The 23,322-nt window shown below is 41.7% G+C and overlaps 1 protein-coding gene across 6 annotated transcripts in view; it reads left to right on the forward strand.

Moving 5' to 3' along the window:
• Positions 1-16,341, forward strand: part of hivep1 (HIVEP zinc finger 1) — a 67,598-nt gene extending 51,257 nt beyond the window's left edge. For all 6 annotated transcript variants that reach the window (XM_054605808.1, XM_054605813.1, XM_054605809.1 and 3 more), the window contains 7 exons: positions 3,157-3,210; positions 5,967-11,746; positions 11,849-11,982; positions 12,096-12,271; positions 13,042-13,143; positions 13,833-14,365; positions 14,625-16,341. In XM_054605808.1, the coding sequence (XP_054461783.1) occupies positions 3,157-3,210; positions 5,967-11,746; positions 11,849-11,982; positions 12,096-12,271; positions 13,042-13,143; positions 13,833-14,365; positions 14,625-15,749 (7,904 nt within the window). In that variant the 3' untranslated portion in view covers positions 15,750-16,341. The remainder of the gene's footprint in view (positions 1-3,156; positions 3,211-5,966; positions 11,747-11,848; positions 11,983-12,095; positions 12,272-13,041; positions 13,144-13,832; positions 14,366-14,624) is intronic.
• The last annotated feature ends 6,981 nt before the right edge of the window (positions 16,342-23,322 follow it).

A 23,322-nucleotide genomic window follows, 5' to 3' on the forward strand; every position in this document is an offset into this window, starting at 1 on the left:
TTGTGAATTAACATCAGGTGGGCTTCCGGATCCAAAAGCGTGCACGTTTCCTGTGCGTCGACGTCACTCTGGCCTCCTCCGGGCGCAAGTAATCACATTTCCCATTCGACAGCGCAGAGAGAGGAGGAGATGCTGGGGGGGTTGTTGCATCAAAGATTCGTGGTTGTCTTGACAGCGACCAGCGAGGAGGCCGACTCCCTCGCCCACAAACTGCTGCTTAATTGACATACCCTCCCGCTGCGGCCCCTCGCAGCCCGATCCTCGCATATCCATAAGACGTCACGTTGCTCAGATCAAAGATCACAAGTCTGACACTTTGAGACCGACAAACCTCGATCTGCATTTCAGATGTAATCGGCCATACCGGTCCCACATTTGTAGGACTCTAACAGCGCTGCGTTATGAGAGTTATTAGGGAGTTCAGTGGGTAGATAAAGGAAGGAAAGATGGCTCAACAAGATGTGTCAGCTGTAGATGAAGATGTAACATCACAGCCACATGTTCAAGTGTATTGACTCGTCTTCTACTGAATTATGAAAGACAGTCAGATGCTTCACAAATTAATTTTTTGCTTACAGCCCACTTAAACCCGTCAATGTGCTTTGCAGATTCTTGGTGAATGTTCACGACATGTATTGGTTGGATCAAGCTTATCTGTAGAATGTAAAGCACAGTATTGTTCATATTTTTCTGTTTTGTTTGATATCACACAGTTTAGTTATTAATATTATTAAGCGGGTCTTTTTTTTATGTGTTTGGAACCCTCAATCTGTGTTTCCCCTCAGATTACGAGTTCGATGTTTTCATCAATGTGCTCTGCTTTTCATCACTGGAGACATGTGTGTACATTCCTCCTATTGTTTTCCCGTGGTTACAGGACAATTACACAGATTATGAGACGGCATGATGACAGTCTCAAAGCCTCACAGTGAAATATGTAGTGCAATGTCACCCAGACCACCTCGGCAACCCCAACAGCCATAATGAGGGAAATATGAGCGACCCTGTAATCATTCCCTGCTGTCTTAATAACTCGGGCGCTGCGCATGGAATATTTTTTGGAGGCCAACACTGCCTCGTCCCTTTCCACTGATTTGGGTGTTTCCTGTTCTTTTCCATGCTCCAGATCTTCACTTCATCAGTGTCATTCAGCACCAGGGGTCTTCTCTGTGGCTAGTTATGTAAGAAATGCAATCCGATCTTTAGTGGCTTACACTGTATGGTCTCCTACCATACACAACCACTAATAAGATTTTTGTTGGGCAGTAATCATTTGCGCCTCCGTTTGCCAGTGCGGTCTAATGCGAGACATATGTATCAGGCTGAGCAAACAAAGAAGCATGCTAAAATGCTCGCAAAAAAAACAAAACTCCAAGTCTTCTAACCACTAAAATAAGCATTTATTATCCGAAATTGGTTTTGCAATAACAGGCGTTTGCTTGAGGAAGCTGTGAGGTCGAGCTTAGGCAACCCACGAGGGAAGCTACTGGGTCCTCTCTGCGTCGCCGCCAGGAAAAACACAACCTACCTGATTCCTTTTTGTAGGAGGGCGTTCACATGGTCATTCATATGTAAATAGATCAAAACACACAAACACATACCTCTCTGTCAAAGACACACACAAACACTCTGCCCTCTCTCCTCATGAGCCTCGGTTGCCGTGTTTCTGCTGGCAGGGTGCCTTTGTTTTGCGGGGTGGGGACGCATTATGTAATCTGTGGCGTGTGCCTTGGATACAGAGAGAGAGATGGAGAAGGGTGTGTCTATAGTAACACACACACACACACACACACACACACACACACACACACACACACACACACACACACACACACACACACACACACACACACACACACACATATATGATGACATAATCCACTGACCTCTTCTGTGGCCCGCTTGTGTCCAACCCCCCTCCTCCGAGTGTTCCCGGCATAGCACTGCGATTTTTGGGAACCACAGAAGAACATCCTTTTTCACCCTCTGTGCAATCTAGGGCAATTTTTTTAGCATTGGTCTTCGAGGATTCGTCTCACACAGTAATAACATGCACAGGGCACAGGAGCTACGGAGTTTTTCGTTTTTTTTCATCTAGTTACCGAATGCTCACCGTTTTTGTTTTTCCCTCATTAACACAAAAAAGCAGGTTGGTTTAAACTAATTTACACGTAGCTTTTGGGATTTTGCACAGTCACACTTTGCTCTGTCTCGCAGAAATGCACGTCCCAGAATATGTTTCACATAATAGAAAGTCAAGATAAAAATAGGAAGAAAATACAACAATGGTGCACCAGATTTCCCTCAAATAATAAAAAGACAAACCGTTAAAACAAAAGTTTGCACTGAAATATTATTTTTATAACCGAGGTATTTGTAACAGTCACAACTCTGCCTGTTGTTTTAACTAAAAAGATATATATTTTTCTATTAAAGACTGAAACAAATGAGCCTTGGACATGCACTTGCACACTCGCGATGTCCACACTCCCACAGCCTGTAGTAGTGATCCCCTCTATTCCACTGTGTATAAGCCATTCACGCCACATTACACGCCACGAGCCAGCGTATGTAATTAATATTGATTAAAGTAACACAAACTTAATACCGCATCACCTCCCACACATCCATATGGTTGTACAGAAACAGGTCCCTCACCTGCTGGATTGTGGGTGATGATTTTGACGTAGAAGAACTTCCCAGAGGGGTGTCAATGGTATTTAAATATGCAAATTGGTCCGTGGGTTAGGGCTCGCTCTGTGATTATGAGAACGAACCCACCACATTGACTTGTTTGCAAACTTAACCCGTGCATCATACATACTCAACGCTGTAAGTGGGTGTGCTTGCATGGTTGTGTTATTGTGTGTGCACACAGGGCTTGCCCCCCTTCATAATTACAGTAGTTTCCATAATGGAATAGTTTGTTCTCTCTCTCTCTCTCTCTCTCTCTCTCTCTCTCTCTCTCTCTCTCTCTCTCTCTCTCTCTCTCAGCTATGGAAGAATATCTGTTTTTCATTTGAAAGACCTTCGTCCTGCTACAGCCGTGTGGGAAGCATCCCCAGTCTCCATTAGTTACATTCTGCACTGCCTTTCTCTGTGGAGCGAGAGTCCGCGTGCATTTGTGCTGAAAATGTTTCTGTTCTTGTCTTGCAGATAAAATCGAAGAGGCACAGAAAGAGCTTAAAGACCCCAAAGGCTCACAGAAAGGTAAGAGGTGTTTTATCAAGACTTTGAATGAGAACTAAATAATGACATTCATTTAAGAAAGTTTGTTTTTGTTGTTTTGTTTTCGTGTTCAACATATGCTGGTTCAAAATCTATAAATCACCTGCTTTGGGTTTTTCACTAAAAGCTCAAAATAATTAATTCACTGGTCTGGAATGTAAAGTGTTTTTTTTATTAGTGGTGCATAAAGTACGCAGTATATGGTCTGTTTATCTTTGCAGTATAGTTTTTCTTTTTATTTGGTTGTAATTTAATGACACTATTTGCAATATATAAGTTTATTTGGCTTCTCCATTCCAGAGTGAATATTTAACAGTGACCTGTCATAATTCTATTTTTGACTAAAAAATGCTGCAGAAAGTTAAATGATACCGCTACAGTTAAATGTTTTGCTTCACAGAAAGCAATCTTTATCCAGAATTTTTTTTTTATCCCTTTGTATTTTATAATATTGAGAAACAGTATATACACAGCAATCTTTGCATAAAGAGAATACTACAGCAATGACATTATAACAACACGTGAGGAACATTTTCTTCTTTTAAGTGGGTCGTTGTGTAACTGCATTCAAATAGAAAAGCCAGTTTGTTTGAGCCGAAGCGGCTTCAAGGTATCTGTTTAAGCCGAGCTTAACTCAACACCATGGCATTGTCCTTTTTAAAAAACACCCATCTTATTTGCGGGACATGCAAGCTTTGATCGAATCATCCACTGTGATTGAGATTAGGTGGAGACACTAAATAGAAAGAGTCCAAATAAGAATATCTCAATCCCCCTCTCAATGTACAGCAGGTACTGATGTCTGTGCCGGCCAGTCAAGCATTAATCCCTTTGACAACCACCTTTAAAATTACCTTAATTCTGTCAGAAGCTCTTTCACACGTGGATCATTCAGCCACTGTCTTTATCGTATATAAAAATCATAAACTTCACACGGTTATCGAATAAATAGAGAGGGAAAGAAAATGACATGAGAACCGACAGAATTGGCTGATCGGTTGAAATATTATTTTTTCCGACGATAAGCCTTAACATTTTCTGAGTTACAGTTGATGACAGACAGTGACAAATGTTGTTTGTTTGCAAAGTACTTTTTTTTTTATGATGGAAAAGTTGTTGTGAAGTCATAGAATCTCTTCAGCAGACTTGTCCTAGTCGTGGGTAGCAAGAACTAATCCTTTTCCCATGTCTTTCAGTAGCAGTTGATACAAATGGGTTTCTGGCAAGTTATTTAAGATCACAGGGTTTGCTTTGAGAGCGTGTCACATTGGTTGTGTGCAGCTTTGAAATGTTTGCATGTTTGTGTGGAGAATGGATTAACTTATGTAAAGACAAGGCGTTCCTCAATCTAATTATACTAGAGACCTTGAAGGAACCGTGACCTCATCTTGGGAAATACCTACACAGGCCAGGAAACTGTGACAGGGCACTGCTAATCTTATGCAACATGTCCTAAAAAACACACGGCTGAATCACCGCTCGACAAATTATGGGACTGCATGGTATGGGTGTGCCCTTTTAAAAACAGTGCTGCTTTATTATTGGAATGCAGTTTTGAAAGCACTTGCATTTTCTGATCACCCAAGCCTCTGTTTGTCGACGGTCTTATGTTATGAAGCGTGGGCCTCTGTGGTATTACTCACACAGGAAATTAAATACAAGTATGGCTGATTTGTTTAAATTATAAAAATGAAATTTCCCCATCCAATTTCAACAAAAGAAGTTATGGATAAAAACAATGAATTAATATAAAAGGGTTACGCTTTAGTGAAAGCTTTTCAGAAACTGAATGTTAAAGGTTATGCTCTGTATCTTTTGAGTTAAAACACTTCAGTGTTGACTGTTGAGTACAAGTTCTTGCTTTATATAACAGTTATGCATGTTAAACATCAATGATGTAATTGTTTTGCTCCATAATTGTTTGCTCTTCGCTGGTTTCCAGTATGACTGCATGGCTCTATAACAAAGCCCTCAAACATAAATATTAGTTTTGATTCAGTCTGAAAGATCAGCAGTGTAAACCTCTAATGGTCACCAGAGGTGGCACAGTTTACATGGAGGAGAATTCTTATTAAAAATATTCAAGTAAGTGAGGAGTAAAATGAAGGTAGTCTAATAGGAGGCAAATACTGTAGTAATTTAATTAATACCTTTTGTTTTTTGGTCTAACAAAGATATGTAATGTATGAAGAAAAAGGTGAGAAAGCAGTATAGAAATTACACATGAATGGCAGATAAAATCAAATGTTGTTTATTCATTATCTGGGAAATAAACTGCAACCATTGTTTTCTTTCACGTGCTAAACTGTAATGAATCAAATTAGGAATGAAAATTGAATATCACTGATGTTTAAATGACAGTTATGTAATTGACTAGTCAGAAAAACACAAGTGCCAAAGCTTTGGGTTTTGGTGCGATCTCACTTCTCCACTTATTTACCAATTTGAAAATAAGCATTACTTTTAAACCAAATAACTAAATGAAAAGAAATTCTGATCCCTCAATTTAATATAATATGCAAGAATTATCTACACTCTCTAGGGTTTTATTAACTGCCATTAGTTTCATGAGCCAATGAAATGTTCTTCATTTCAATAATTTAATGAATGAAATAGAATTAATTTTCTCAGAGGGGACTTTTGAGCTCACTCTGCCCATATGGTGGAGTGTTGGGGAAAGTTTGGAGAAAGATGGTGTTGTTGTACCAACTGTGCTTTTCTGTTTCCTTCTCCCATAGGGATATCTGAAAGCAGTCGGAGAAATGCAGATAACATAAAAGGCCTGAAGAGGAAAAAGGTTGTTGCAGAGAATCGGCTTGAGAAAATTCCGAAATCACCGGTGAAGAAGCCCCTTCAGTTGAAAACATCTGAAACTACACTCCAGAGAGCAGCGTCCAAGGAAACTACACCTTCTATTTGTCGCCCCTCCTCCAACCGTCCTTCCCACAATCCTTCAACATCACCCAGTGGGAAAGGAGACCCACAATATGCCCAACCAGTTGCACCATCCCCTCACAAGGGGTCACCTTCCACCGACGCTGAAAGGCTGAAGCAGGAAGAAACGACTTCTAGGCCACCATCACTTGAGCCCACTGCTGGCGAGGAGGGCTCATTGATTAAAGTGTCTCAGTCTAAAGAGAGCAAGAGCAGAGAACCCAGCTTTGAGGGAGATCCTTACCACAGCAGTGCTTCACTTGATGTTCTACTTAAGGCCATGGAGCCTGACTTTAGTACACTGGCCGAGAGGAAAAACTCCTCACAGGTCGCAGCCATCGGAAAAACAGCTTCCACCCTTAATGCTCAATCTAGCTGCGAATTAACAACAATGCCAGCTGTCAATATTGGTCTCCACAACCAATCTTCCCATATGCAGACTTATTATATTGACAAGCAAGGCAACTTCATTGGCATTGCAGCACCACTACAGGGAAATGTGCAGACATCAACACAGGGTACCCCCATGCAGTCCTCTCCACTTGCTACACCACATTTTATGCCAGAAAAGCCTAGCTTGCACATGAGCTTTAATACTGGACCATCAACTATAACCCATGCACCTATTCCCTCAGGCTCCAATGCTTTGCCACAAAGCCAACCACCAGTTGTGCACACATGCCAGTCCCTCTCAGCCAGTGTTCCTAGCACCATTCAGGTCCCAGTTACACCTTGCAGCAACCAAGTTCAGATGACCTCTGTAATGAATTTTGGTAGCGATCAGGCTTCAAAGGACCAAAAGTCTAAGAAGCCTGGGAAGTACGTTTGTGAATACTGCAAGCGGGCATGTGCAAAACCCAGCGTGCTGCTCAAACACATCAGGTCTCACACAGGAGAAAGACCATACCCCTGTGTTACTTGTGGCTTCTCATTCAAAACCAAGAGCAACTTGTACAAGCATAAGAAATCACATGCTCATGCTATAAAACTGGGTCTCATTGCACGCTCTGAATCTGGAGGGGGCTCACTCTCTCAAGAATCGGACAAAGCCCTAGGAACACATTCAGAGGCCGAGGAGAGTGGTGACAGTGATGAGGATGGTAGCACTGCAGACCTGGACCCTGACTCATCACAGAGTAGCGTGGCAGCTTTGTCTGAAAATAGTTTACAGAGTGTAGGTACAACCCAAGCAAGCCAAGGGGAAGCCGACTCATTAGCTGTGTTTGAGTCAATTAAACCAGCTCCAGGTCAGAGGGCGCATGAGCCCAAAGTGACAGCGGCACTTCCAAAAGTTGTTGTATACCCAGTTAATGTCTCCCCTCTAAGGGCAGATAGCCCAAGAGTTACATGTGCAGCACCTGAGCAAGCAGCTGCACAACGGCAACGAGAGTTCCAGACGGCTAATATGAGATCAAGCATCACAGTCCTGTCGTCTCTTAAAGAAGTGGATGGTACAAATCCCTCACTAGATACTGTTAGTGAAGATGAAGACCAACAGTGCAAGTCTCCACTGTTAGGTGGACACGCTCAGCTTCAGAGGCAACAAGCAACAGACTTTTCTCAACAGCAGCAGGTCAAGTGTCTACTAAGCCCTCGGAGTTTGGGAAGTACAGATTCCGGCTACTTCTCACGTTCTGAAAGTGCTGACCAGGCAATGAGTCCACCCAGCCCATTTGTTAAGATAACTCCACCGGATATTGACATTGCAAAGAATACCCTTCCCAATGTCCCTCCTGTGGTTGCAACAGTAATGCATGTAGCATCTGAGCAAAAGCAACGAGCCACAGAAGGACAGATGCGTCCACCATTAGAAGCCAAAGCACTCTCTCTGGAAGAAAGGATTTCAAAGTTGATATCTGATAATGAAGCAGTAGTTGACAACAAGCAGCTGGACAGTGTAAAGCCCAGGAGGACATCTCTCTCAAGGAGAGGGAGCATAGACTCTCCTAAATCATACATATTCAAAGACTCCTTTCAATTTGATCTTAAACCAATAGGAAGAAGGTCAAGTTCCAGCTCCGACATCCCCAAGTCCCCATTCACTCCTACAGATAAATCAAAGCCAGTATTTCTTCTCTCTGTACCTTCTCAATACCCACCAATGGATTGTTTACCAATAACAAGAAGTAACTCTATGCCTACAACACCAGGACACTCTGCCCTTCCTCTTAATGTTGCCCCCCTCCCCCACCCTCTGCGAATTTGTCAGTCATTTGATGACAAAATGAGTTTGTATAATGATGATGTGTTTTCATCAGCCCCATCAACCCCAAATCCAGCAATACATTCTCGTACCTTAGTCAGACAAAAAGCAGTGGAAGACTTTACCACAAGTGAGGGGCATGGCCTCCCTACTGTTCGCTCCATGGATGAGGGCTATCATGGTCCAAGCAGTTCCACAGAGCTGATGCAAAGAAGCAGATCTTTTGAGCACAGTCAGGATAGAAACAGAAAGCCTCAGCAGAACAAAGGCACGATGTATGAGTGTGAAACTTGTCGTAATCGGTACAGAAAGTTAGAAAATTTTGAAACTCACAAGAAATTCTATTGCTCTGAGCTTCATGGTCCAAAAAACAAGCCAATCGCAGTCAAAGAAACTGATCAAGATGTTTTTCACGTTAACATAACGCAGCCCATAGTCCCTAGATCAACTATTGGCTCAGGAATACTTGATCAGCAGACATCAATTAGGAAGAGAAGGAAAATGAAAAGTGTTGGAGATGAGGATGATCAATCTCCAACTGACACCAATCCACCTTGTTCAGTTAGTTTTGAGCTACCGACAGCTTTGGCAAGTCAGACTTTTTCTCAGCATGCTGTAATAGTAGATGTACAGCCAAAAAACAATCAGTCAAAGCTACCTCAGATTCAGCTATTAGCCAGAGGTATTAATACTTCAGATTCCAGACTCTCACCAATACGAGAGACCCAGATCAGCACCCCTCCTAAAGGAGACTTGCAAAGGCAAGGCAGTGGCACTTCAGTCATCAGACACACCAACTCTCTCAGCAGACCCAATTCATTTGAAACTGAATCTTTTGACAGGGCTTCTCCTGTTGATATTTTAGACAAGGATCCCCTCAACAAACTCAAAACTGATGCAATAGTAAATATCTCAGCTGACAGCTACCATGAAAAAATGTCCCAACCCAAGAATGCTGACTATGGAAAAGAAAGGAAGGAACAATGTACTGATGGCACAGTAGCAGCAGTTGGCGACAACTCTACTCCTGTCCATCAGTCTCGTCTGGTCCGTCAAAATAACATCCAAGTTCCTGAGATTTTGGTCACAGAGGATTCCGACAGAGAACATGAAACACAGACTACTGAGCAATCAGATAAGCCTGCAGATCAGTTCAGCTGGCCTCAGAGAAGTGAGAGCTTGTCAAAGTTACCAGCAGAGAAACTTCCACCAAAAAAGAAAAGAATTCGTCTTGCTCAGATGGATCACTCATCAGGTGAATCCAGTTTTGAGTCCAGCCTCTCGCGAAGCCTCAGCAGGGACAGTAGTCTTTCTCGTTGTTCCAGCATCTCAGCCTCTTTTGACAGAGATGAGCCATCTAGGTCAGAGAGTCCTTCCAGAGGGGAGTGTGTCAGCAAAGTTCCAGAGCCTAAAGGTTTGCCAGCAGCCTTCAACACCCTTGGTGTGCCTGGTATGATGAGGCGTGCTGCATCTGAACAGATCACTTGCACTCAGCCATCTGTGGAGATTTCATGCGACTACCGTAGCAAGTCCTTTGACTGTGGCAACGTTTCCCCCAGCAGATCTCTGTCCCCTGCTGGCCAGCCAAAAAGTGGACAAATCCCCCAAGTTTCCCAGGTGCCACTTATTGAAAGAAGGCGGGGGCCATTAGTTCCTCAAATGTCTTTAAAGATAAGCCCCGAGAATCAGCAACCTATTCGGAAAGCTGTCATTCCTCTAGATAAACCTTCCATTACAAATGTTAGCTCTTTAACTCAGAATAGATCCCAACAGATTCATATTGCCAATAGGCGCAACATGGCTCAACCTTTTATCCTGCACACTGGAGACGCACCTTTGCAAAAGAATGAGCAGGTTGTGCAAAGCATTCATTTGGGTAGCCCAACTCAGCAGCCTCAAGTCCATGGCCTTCCACACCCTTGGCATCAAACATCAAGGGTTCAAATATGCCAAAAGATGCAACCACCTCTGAGCCAGATCTTAGTTTGTCGTGAGAATGTCCAAAACAAACCAGCCGACACTGAAGAAAAGAAAGAAAGAAGTTTTGTGCCCAAATACCAACTGCAGTGTCCCGCTCTGAGAGCAAGCCAAACATTTTCATTCTCCAGCACACAGGGCACAAAGATAGCCTTGCCAGTTTTAACAATACCTATTGCTAATCCAATTTTGAGCACGTCAGACGTACTCCAAAACGTATATGTTGGTCAACCCAATCAACAGGCCTCTGAGATTAAGAAACATACTGTTGTTTCGTCAAGTCAACAGCGAAGGGACCAATTTGATCAGACCCAAGCGGGTGTTATACCATTGCCACAGATCCTAATCACTCATGAGCAGATGCACCCTGCTCCCTCTGTGTCCAATAAAAATAGCCCCTCATCCACTCACAGTGTAGAGAGTGATACTCATGCTGTACCAACTACAAGGAAGGACAGGACTCAAACAGTTAGCACTCATAACCAAACTGGGGAACAAGCACCTTCTCTTGGGTCTTTACATTGCACACAGAAACTGGCATCAGTGACTCTATGCCCACAGCAGGAACCCACCGCTTCAAGTAAACGAATGCTGTCACCTGCCAACAGCTTGGACATCTATATGGAAAAGCACCAAAAACGGGCTAAAGATGAGCATGGCGTGGCCTGTCTTACTGACGGCAGATCAGTCAATTATCTTAATTCTAAGATGTCAGAGGTTACCCGACAGCGGAAGTTAACTCTTGTTAGGCAGGTTTGCACAACTGAACCAGTGGACAGTCCCATTGAAACTGAGGCCCCACCTCTGCCGCAGGTTAAAACAGATGGGGAGAAGGACTCACAGGCTACTGATGACGTTAAGCCCATGTCACCTGACAGTGCTGGGCTAAATAAAGACACAAGCACTGTTATTCATGAGGAAGTAGGCCCTGCCCTTAACAATACACCTGGTAGCCAGGGCACCTCCATGCCAGCTAATAACACTCTGAAACCCCAAGAGAAAGCTGAGGAACAGAGATGGACTCCTGCCAAATCTCCTATTAGGCCCTCCAGCTTCCACGGTGGTCAGGTGAAACTGACCACATCTGTGTCTGTGGTTAACACCAGAGACAGTCACCGCCTGTCTTTCCCCAGCTTGAAGACTGCCACCACTTTCACATGGTGTTTTCTGATGAAAAGGAAACCTCTTCATGTTCCACAGACTGACCTGAAGACTTCAGCCTATGCCGTCTGGACTGTCAGCCCCAACAACCATAACCTGCTTGGGTTACCCACCAAGGTGGTCATGTCTCTGTTTGACTCCAAGCAGAACTCGAAGAAAATACACTACACTTCAGCCATAACAACTAACGGGAAATCTGACATCTTGTCTTACTCAGGCAAGCTGAAAGATGTCATGCCCAAGGTAAGATCTAATAAAAATTGATATTTTTATGTTTCTCATATACTGTTGACTTTTTACTTAAATGAAATCAATAAACACATCAATCACCTCTTCTCTCTGCAGGTGCCAATTACCCAGAATTCTATATCAGTTGAAAGCAGAAGTAAAGTGCAACCAGAAACTCAGGCCAGCAACGAGTCAGACAAGGACATGGCATCTAAGACAGAACCAAGAAGGGTCAAAATATTCGATGGCGGGTATGATTCTGAACGTTTAATTTATTTTATATTATATTACAATAAATAAATCGTATATGCTTGGTTTTATGTTTGTCTCATTTGTCCTTCATGGTTCTATTGCAACCCCACAGATACAAATCTAATGAGGAGTATATTTACGTACGCGGACGTGGACGCGGTAAATACATCTGTGAGGAATGTGGGATCCGCTGCAAGAAGCCAAGCATGCTACGCAAACACATCCGCACCCACTCAGATGTCCGGCCATACCACTGTGTCCACTGCAACTTCTCTTTCAAGACAAAAGGTTAGTGCTCAGTAGTTGATGAGTGTTTGAATCTACAAATCTAAAGCCACTGATCGTTTACTTGTGTACATATGTCATGACATGGTTAGAGATGTTTTTTTTAATACATTTTTCCATCAACTGGGAAGTTTGAACTTGTTTGAATACAGTGAAGTGTCTGGACCTTCACATTATCAATTCTACAACATAAAAAAAAACCAATACATTAAAAAACATTCTAGAAGGTCATGTAAATATAGTACATATAATGATCCAGAGGTTAACCATCTATGTGATTTCTCAAAAAGTAATGTTTCATTACAATTCATTGAATTGCGTTGTCTTTTAACATACTGCGCTGTATGTGGTTATATGTTACTGAATACATATACACCATGATGAATAAGGTACCTAACATGTTAATAACATTTACGGACACTAATCTCATATCTGAACATACACTTAGTTTTTACCACGATTCATATTTTAAATATCCTTGAACTTCTACAGTTCAACATCTTCTTTTTTATAAAATTGAAGATGTTGTTTCACCATCTCTTAAACCAAGACAGTATGATTCACTACTCTTTATCGAACTTGCCTACCCACGGCACACTGCAGAACAGTACTTGGTGTCAGAGCAACCCACGTTCATTTAAAAATGTCTTTATCAGTTACTCACCCTCTACATACAGCTTGCCCAAAGACCGCATACTCTTACATAAACTCCTTCTGTGCTATTGTTCGAGCTCTACCCACCCGTAAAAACCTCACTGGCTCTCTTCTTGCAGGGAATCTGACCAAGCACATGAAATCCAAGGCCCACAGTAAGAAGTGCCTGGAGATGGGGGTTCCTGAGGGTTTCATTGAGGATCAGGATGCCGAGGACTCAGGTACAGTGCTTCACTGGTCTTAGCCAAGAGGAAGAAACAGATCAATCGCTGTGTGCTCAAAAGCTTAAATTTAAGGTTTTATTTACAGTAAGAAAGTTACTTAATACAGATATGTCTTGTCTTCCCCATTTGATTTGGTTTCCAACGACACAATCGCCCTTCATTGAATAATTCTCCTGTTCGTGTCATGAGATATAAAACACAGATTGTCCCCACTTGTGCTCTGTTGCTATGTCGATCAATAGCTTTGCCATGTTCTAATTAGAAATTCTAAATGCAGCTTCTTCCTCTGTTAACTCAAAGCACGTGTGGGCGGCATGCACAGCGTTTAGAAAGAGGAAATTGCTGTGTCTAATTTTAGAAAAAAGAGAGAGAGAGAGAGAACCTCCCTGAAAGCATTCTGTGTCCCGGTCTCTTAAGAGCATATTTGTTTTTCCTCCTCTGCGTGTGATAGAGCTCAGGGGCGTGTGGGGGTCCGGGGTGTGAAACACTGCAGCAGCAAAAAACGTCACCCAATTGTATTCTTAGTGGTGGGTTTTCTCACTGTGTGGAAGAAACCTACATGATAACAGAAGATCTTTAATGAATAAAAGTGGTGCAACACACATTTTCATATCAGATCTGGTGACTCATTTGTTCTGCAGAATACCAAGAATAGACTTACTTCTTACATATTCTATCATCTACAGGAGACCCGAGTCAGGTGGGCAGTGCTGACCGCCAAGATTCAGATGGTGACGACTCCGATGGCCCTGATGATGAGGAGAATGACGACAACGAGGAGGAAGAGGAGGACAGCCAGGCAGAGTCTGGACTGTCTACCAACCCTTCTGTCTCTGCCAGCCCTCAGCACATCCCTTCCAAAGAGACTGAAGTCCCTCCTAGCGCCCTCCTAGCCAAGATGTCCATCTGCTCAGTCTCCCTACCTCTCTCCCGGCCTCCTGCCTCTGAGTCCTACGCATTATACTCCGAATCCGTCCCCATGATGAGCCCCGTGTCCCTGAGCAAGCAGATATCCATCTCTGGGTCCTGCTGCAGCTCAATGCCCCTCCCTTACTCTCCTCCGCCTGTTGCCGCCACATCAGACTCCTACACCTCAGACACAGAGTCCGTGCACATGATGAGCCCAGTGTCTCCTTGCAGGCAGATGTCCATCGACTACCCTGACTTTGATGTGCCCCCTAGTCCCCCGGTGCCAAGCAGGGGCTCCAAGCTAGTCCAGGTGAGAGCCATGTATTCTCGTTGTGTCTTTTTCCACCCATCCCTGTCTGCCTCTTTCCTTTCCTATCAATACCCTTACTTTGAATCCTGCATGAGAAGCACTTCCACAAAGCTTCTGTGAATGCTCTGGGGAAAAAAAGGTGAATAGTCTTGTTGATTCTGATAAGGATTGATGGTTGATGACATTTCACTTTAACCTCTTAAAAAGTTCTGGGCCTCAAGAAATAAGACTGAATATTGAATTTTCTCTCTTTCCATAGGAAACCTCCTCTGCACCTCCTGCTGTGGCAACCAGCGAATCGGGCGTACCCGTGAACCGCAGCACTCAGACTTCCTCTTATGCTTCTCAAGGCTTCGTGCACTTTCCCTCACAGGGTCTATCCCAAACATCAGGAACAGAGACCCAGACGCACCTGTTCAGTCACCTGCCCCTGCACTCCCAGCAGCCATCTCGCTCCTCTTACAGCATGGTCCCGGTTGGGGGAATCCAGCTGGTGCCCGCTGGCCTGGCAGCTTACTCCACCTTTGTACCGATCCAGGCTGGCCCCGTCCAGCTCACCATCCCGGCAGTGAGCGTCATTCACAGAAACACAAGCCCTTTACCAGCGCCCAACACTCCACCCCATCCAGACAGGTTGCAAACCCAGCCACTCGTGGTCCAGGAACCAATCAGTAGTGTTGTGCCCTGCTTCCCCTTAGGGCAGGTCAGTGGCCTGCAGGCTCAAACAATACAACAAGTGGGTCTGGAGACACTAAACCTCATGGGGCTCACCAACACAGGCCTGGCATCCACCCAGCTGCTGCCCCAGCAAGGGCTCACCCTCAATGCCACCCTCGGGCTGCAGGTGTTAACTGCCAACCCCACCTCCCAAAGCAGCACCGGCCACCAGACACACGTCCCAGGTCTGCAGATAGTTAACATCGCCCTGCCGGCCATCATTCCTTCTCTCAGTCCTCTCTCCACCCTTAGTCCTCTCCCTGGGCTGTCAGAGAGGCAGGGCAGCCCTGAAGCTCCTGGACCTCAGCCTTCTCAAAGTGAACATTGGCTTGGTCATTTACGGAGCTGCATGTCTGCCTCACCGCCCAGCCCTTTTAAGGTCAGCAGCTGTCCAGAAGTGACCTCAGGCAGCCGAGCTAGCCCTGGGGTTAGCAGCAGAGCAGAGCTCACACAGACCATTGAGAGGCAAGAAAGGGATAAATCCCCGCGGCAGCATCGATCACCGGCCCCTGAGAGAAGAGCAGACTGTGCTAAGGAGTCACCGGTTGAAGGAGCTAGTGATCCTGCACCTCGTAGACCACCGCCAGTGACCAGCTGGCAAAGGGTAAATGATGACTATAATGAGGTATCCAGTGATGATGAAGACAGACTGGTCATTGCCACCTGAAAACCCCACACGGAAGCTCTTCTTGTTCTCTTTTTGTAATTCTTGTCACTTTGTAAGACTGAAAACACTTTACAGGGGGTTTGTTTTGTTGCAAATCACCTTTCAAAGCACAGATGCTGACATTCATATTGTATGTGCAATCATAAAAATTATAATAATGACCAATCATTTTTATTTTTACTTTTTTTGTCAGCTCCAGACAATTTCTTTTTTTGTAAATGTTGTATAGACAATTGTGCCTTTATGGAGTTTCTTGTTTAGGAACCTGTACATAATTCCTTATAAATTCAGTAATTGCTTGTGTTTATTTCAAAAAATAGAAGTAAAGAGAGGCATACAAATGGAGGATATCAATTTAATTTTGGAGGATTTGTCATTCGTAAATTAAATTTATGGAATTATAAATGTTGTACTGGTATATGTACATTTCTATGGATTATTGGGCAATGTTTCTGTGTACAGATGTTGTGTTCAACTATTTATTATAATCCATCTAGTGCCCATTATGATTCATAAGTCCATAGGTATGTGCATTATGGTAGCTTTACATTGCTGTATCAATATTCTTAACTGTATCAGTAAAAATTTGTTTACAAACATTAAATTGGTGTGACTGTATTTTTGTCAGTTAAACGCTACATATTTTAAGGTGGACTAAGGTCGATCCTGTTTAGTATGTCCATCTGAAACATCTGTTTATTATCTATTCTGCCGTTTATTACACATTTAATTACGTTGGTGTCACATTTTCCAAATCAAAACATTAGAATTTGACCTGAGACAAATAATCAATCAACAGAAAATTAATTGCCAACATTTTTGATAAAAAATGGCAAACCTTCCCTGGTTCAGCTTCAAATGTTTTTCTGGTTTCTTTATTCATCCATCCATCCATTTTCCGTAACCTGCTTATCCAGTTAAGGGTCACAGGGGTGCCGATCTCAGCTGTCAGTGGGCGAAGGTCATATATAATGATAAACAGAATATATTTGGTGTTGGTTTGACTAATCAAATATTTGAAAACATCAACCTGAGCTCTGGTAAATTGTGATAGGCATAATTTTTTGTACAATTTGCTGACATTTTACAGACCCCAAAAGAAATCATTGATCAAGCCAGCACTAGGTAGATTAATCCATAGTAAAAGTAATGGTTAGTTGCAGAACTAACTAAATTTGTAAAATAAAATTTTAATGACTTTTTAAACTTACGTTACTATGACTCTCTATGACTTTTAGCCATACTATATACTTTGACTTTTTAATTATATTCTACTATTACTTTTAAGACACACTATACTATAACTTTATGACTTGTTTTAAGACATACTGTACTATAGCTTTTTCGACATATTATTCTATGTATGTTTAATGAATTTGATGATACACTACGACTATTTTATGACTTTAGAACACTATAAACTATAGGTATTTTATGACATTTTGAATTTTTCATTACTTTTTAGACATACTATACCACGGAATTTTTATCACACACAACATACTAGAATGACTTTTCCGACAAAAAAAAACTATGACACTTTTATGACTTTTTGACATTCTACATCTTATCTTTTAACTAAATGTTGACATACTATACTTATATATTTTTTTACACACTATTGAGACGACCCCTCCTCCTCCCATACACTGGGTGTCCCTGTTGCTTTGCTTTTGGCTGTCTGTTGCAGACCTGGATGGAGTGTCATCAGCTGCACGAGCCACACCTGAGCCGGTGTTGCTCCGTCTTTCTGAAGCCTCGCTCTCTGGTGGAGATCCTTCTGCCCACCGGCATGACACCGTTTCTTCCTACACACCGCCACACACCCATACATGCACTTCATTCCTGATAACTTTCGCGTTGTCTAACGTATGTTTCTGCATATAAATAGTTTTTCTTAGTCTAGCTCGTTTGTCTCCCTGTTTTGTTGCAGTCTCTTCGCCGGGCCTTGACGTTTGGGGGCTCGGCCATTCCTTGTCGCCCCCGGTGTTAGCGCTGACGTCCGAGGCTGCAGGTAGGTTACCAGGTTTGGGTGCTTCACCGTGCACGCGAGTTTAACATTAGCTTTGAGTCTACTCGAACGTGTCAAAGTAGCGCAAATGGCGCGCGCTAGCTCCGAGCACGCAATAAGACGTTCACGCTCAACGCCCTGTTCCTTGCAATCTTTTTCCAAAACGCCAGGGGGCGTACGAACAAACTGTACTGTCAACAGGCAGGAGGACAGCGTGTAACCGACAAGGCGACATAAATCAACCGCCTTAATGCTGAGGGGGCATTGTCAGGAACTGTAAACTGGTATATCTTATTCATGGACTAGTTCGTTTCCTTTGTAGAAGCCCTCTAAAGAAAGAAGTCAAGCATTTCATGCATTTTAAAGAAACTAAGGTTGAATGTTTTGTAAACAATTTGATATGGCTTTCAAAATGTGCCTGCCTAGTTTCAGAAGTTTGAAAGTGCACAACAAGGCGCCTCAACCACTTGCTAAGCCTTCGAGCACGCTTAATTTAAACTTGCAGGCTGTGATTACCTAATTTTTATGCACACGCACTTCGCACCAGCTTCACTGCGGTGATATTAAACTAAGCTTAAAGTGTAGTGAGGCCAGCTTAAGGTGTGCATAGCAGAAATAACGTTATAATGCCCGATGCGAAGGCACCTTAAGCCTGATCCAGGCTTTTCTGACGTAACTGTCAAAAACTGTCAACTGATAAAAGCTCTATTGACATCTCAGGGGATTTAACAAAGATCGTTTTTGGCACGTTGTCGGTAGCGTCTCCAAAGTACGTTTTGTTTGTAAGCCCGCTAGCGTTTCGGAGAATAATGAACAGCGTGTTGAGCATAAACACCTTTGTTCGTTCTCAGAGTTTGCGGGCCATCTGTGAAGGCGATTTCTTTCTTTCTTTATGCATCAGTTCGGTGGTTTTTTCGGCCGAGTCTCCCGCCCGGTGCTACTTTCAAAGTTGGAGACGCAGTCTGAGCCTAAGTTCCTGCGCATGTGTGTTCCAGCAGTAGGCGCTCACTCGTATTTTACATGAATGTACAGACACAATGTAAACTGCTCTGTTAAGATTGTCCTGTGAGAATCTTGTTGGCAGCAAAACGTTTATAGTTACGTATTTATGCCTTTTTATGTGAAACATTAAAAGCGTTTAAATCACGTCTACATGTAGACCACATTTCGCCAGTTGAATACTTTACATAAATACTATAATATATATAATATGTTAATATCGTCTCTCTTACAGCCTTACGTGTTGAAGTTGTAACCGTGTTTTAGCCGGTTGAAAAGACGGCGAAATAACATCTATAGACGTTTAGACCCAATTTCACCCAGTTTTCAAACAGATTTCAACGTTGAAATCCCGTCTAGTGCTCACTGGGTTGTTGGGTTGATAACTTAAACATTTTTTTTGACATACTATACTATATATTTTATCGATATGCTATTCTATGACTTTCTTAGACTTTTTTAGACCTGCTATTCTATGACTTAGTTGATTGATTTAGACGTACTGTACTATGATTTAGTTTTTTCGACATGCTGTACTATGCCTTTTATGATTCATTTTGACATATTATACAATGACTTTTTTGGTATCCTATATTATGACTTTTTTTGGACAGACTATTCAATGACTTTTTAAAACTTTTTTTTAACATACCATACTATGACTTTTTTTATGACATTTAATACTATGACCATGGTTTATTTTTGACATACTATGCTATGGGTTTTTTAAATGACTTTTTATGTCATACTTTATTAGATTAATTTCGACGTACTATATTTTTATTTATTTATTATAATTTTTTACATACTTTACTATGACTTTGGTCAACATATAATTTATTTTTCTGACATGCGATGCTATGACTTTTTTGACATACAATACTAAGACTTTCATGATTCATTTGGACATACTATATTATAATTATTTTACCTTATGTGCAACATCCTTTACCATCACTGTTTTTTTATTTATTTTTTTATTTGCTATACTGACTTTTTTTCGTCATACTATGCCTTTGACTTTTTTTACTTTGACATTCTATACCATGACCTTTTTTCAACAAACTATACTATGAACTTTCTTGGACATAGTATACTATGACTTTTTTTTTTGCTTAAGCAGAACAGATGAGATGGACCCAAATACAAATTCAGAGTTAGGCTGAAGCAATGAAGACACTTTAATTTCAAAACACTCAGAAAACAGTCCAGAAGGCAGGAAATTAACAAGCAGGTAGAATAATGAGATAACAGAAACTCTAAAGAGCAACATAGAAAGACTTACAGACAATTGGCAAATTAAATTAAAACAGGAAAAACCTGACCTTTTAATTTTAAATTACTATGCTTTGAACATTTTTTTGACTATGATTTTTTTTTTTTTTACTTTTTAGATGCATTAAGTATGTCAATCCCGGAGGTTATCTCAGGTGTCGTGTCATGTTACATGCAAAACTGTAGAGACCCTTCTCTAACATAATTCAATGGAAATGCTTATGCTTATTTTTTAATAGTTTGTAATTTGTCTTTGTTTACAAATGCATTTATTCTCTTAATTGTTCTCTTCATATTTCCTTTTTTTGTTAATGTATTTATTCCTCTTTATTATGTCACTGCTATGATTCCATAACCACTTGGCTCTTCGGCTGCCTCAGAAATGGGAGACCAGATGAGTTTAGAAGTAAGAAATGAACATGTCTATTTACAAAGTAATGAACAGATCAAACATCAGTGGTTAATCCTTCATGTGAGCATGGTTGTGTAAAAATGTCTGCAGCAAACAAAACAATAGCCGCACAAAAGATGATGACTCCGTTGAAAGGTGGTGAGCTTTAAAATCCGTAACCACACTGGGCTCAGGTGTGGCTCGTGACGCAAGCCAGATCCTGCAAAACAAAGAAAAGAATGTAGGCAACTACATGGCTCACTAATACAACTTACATATTTTTGGGGTTATAAACATGTTCCATACTGACCGGTTCTGAAGTGTATTCCCAACCAGCAAATCAATCTCCACCCTGCAACCTGTCAATTCTGACACCTGGAGAAACATTTAAGAATGACAAAGAGATTGAGGATAAATAACATTATAAACCGTACAGCACAATTAAGATCAAGATGCTCTTTGAATGGAGCTGCAAAAACAGAAGGTGAACAAACATATTTTAATATTCACAAGAGTCGGACAAAGTGACCTGCTGCTAGACAATGCGTACTATACTTAAACTAAATTATTGAGATTTTTAGGGTATACTATATTGTAACTTTACTTTATTCTACATACTTTTCTATGACAGACTGCTATGACAGTTTTTATGAGATACTTAACTTATGCTTCTCAATGACATATGACTTTATGACATTTTTATGGCAGACTAATGAATAACTTGTTATGACATTCTATTCTGACTTTTTTTATGCCTTTTTTCAACACACTATACTATACGTTTTTTATTGACATTTATGACATACTAAACTATGATGGTAACAACCGCTTCTTCCACCATGTCTCCAGTTAGGCTGCAGACTCTCTCACTTGCTTGTGTCTGTGTTGAAATGCAGGAGTGGAGACGGGTGTGCAGCAGTCAGGCTACGACTCAACGTCATTTTCTCTACCATTAAAATACCTCATGACTTAATGACAAACTATAAAATTACTTTTTTTTAATATTCTATATTATGACATTTTTCTGACATATGCTATGACATTTTCTGGAATACTATACTATGATTTTTTTATAACACACTTTATCATGACTTTTAATACAAATTAAACTATGACATCTTTTATAATAAACTATACTTTTTATGAGATCTTTCTGATATTAAATCCTCATTAGAAGAAAAGCTTGTGACCCTCTCATAATCATAATGATATCACCTAATTAAAAGCCACTAGTTGCCACTCAAACCAGAGGCACTTGATAAATAAATGAAAGAGAAAGAGCTCTCAAAAGACCAGGACCAAACATAATCTGGCCATCAATGATGGAAACTTCTCACTCATCTCCAGAGGCTTTACAGAGACATCCTCCTTGTTCCACCCCATTCAGAAGGTGACTCATCCATTTACAGTATAGAACAGACCCCATCATTTTATCCCCTCCTTGCGCAGGTCTGACTGAAACCTGTAGGGGGAAGCTATAGCAAAGCAAACAGAGACCCCTAGAGGTCATATTCTGCTGGTGCTGAGAAAACAATGTACAACTCAGAAGAAATCTCTGTAAGGTAACATCACAGCAGCTACATGATTAAACTGGCTAAACTCGAGTGTCCCGCCTCTAATCCTATTATACTAGTTGTTTATTTCTCCTCCTGCCATTAGCACAAGCTATTCCTCTGACCAGTGGAAACTCTGTCACACCAGCCTCTGATTAGGGGCCTCAGACCTGCAGAATGTCAGCATACTTTACCCATGACTTTTCCACTTTGAGCATGCATGCACGCACACAAACAAGGTAAATTCTATAGCACACTGCCTAACAGCAAAGTTTCTCTAAATATGTAATTTAGGGAAGTTGATTAGCCCCTTTTGTTTCCACAAAAACCACTAGATTAACACTCTTTGGGACGTACTTCGTCTGTAATTATTCACCATTTAATAAAACAGTGGTTGAGGAGCACAAGGTACAGCGCAAACAGGACCTTATATTCATGGCCCACGGATGATGTAAGACAACACAAAATCAGTAAAACTGTTCACATCCTACACTATAAATATAGATTGTTATACATACACATCTGTAGTTCAAGCAATGGCTGGTGGTTTTTAATAACCTGTTGAAATATTTAATCTCCAAAAGGAAAACTTTTCATTATCTGGACTGGAGAGTTAGAATAAAAAATTCAAAGGGCAAAATCCCCTTCTCCCAGGGGACTACTTTGTCTGCAGCAGTGTATGTACGCGGAGTTGACTGAATCTCAAAGTTCAATATCCGACACGGGATTGCTGCCTTCGAATGGAAATATCTTATGAGAAGTACCTTAATTGATGTAATCAAGAAAATGTACAAGGTTTCACTTCAGCACATATTTGATGTTCATATTGAAGTAAGGTACCGTATTTTCCGCACTATAGGGCGCACTGGATTATAAGGCGCACTGTCAATGAATGGTCTATTTTCGATCTTTTTTCATATATAAGGCGCACCGGACTATAAGGCGCATTAAGCGAAACAAAACAGTCAGTCAGTCAAACTTCCTCCACTTCCGTACCATTGATTCATTAATGTTGAATTCTCTCGCAGCTGCTCTATTCCCATGTTCTACTGCGTGACTGACAGCCTTGAGTTTGAAGTCCGCGTCGTAAGCGTGTCTCTTGACAGGAGCCATGTTGGTCCTTATATACACACACTGTAATATTATGGTGAAGCACAGTATGTATTACTCCGCGACGCTCCTGACTACGGTGGCCGTGATGCTGCTGCGGTGCGACTTTGTACTTTACTAAGTCTACTAAAACATTTTGACAGAGCGCCGTGTACCACACAAAATCGCTTCGAGGTCAGTAATCACAACCAGAATTAATCCATATATAAGGCGCTCCGGATTATAAGGCGCACT

This window comes from Anoplopoma fimbria, chromosome 10 (genome assembly GCF_027596085.1).
Source record: "Anoplopoma fimbria isolate UVic2021 breed Golden Eagle Sablefish chromosome 10, Afim_UVic_2022, whole genome shotgun sequence".
NCBI lineage: Eukaryota > Metazoa > Chordata > Actinopteri > Perciformes > Anoplopomatidae > Anoplopoma > Anoplopoma fimbria.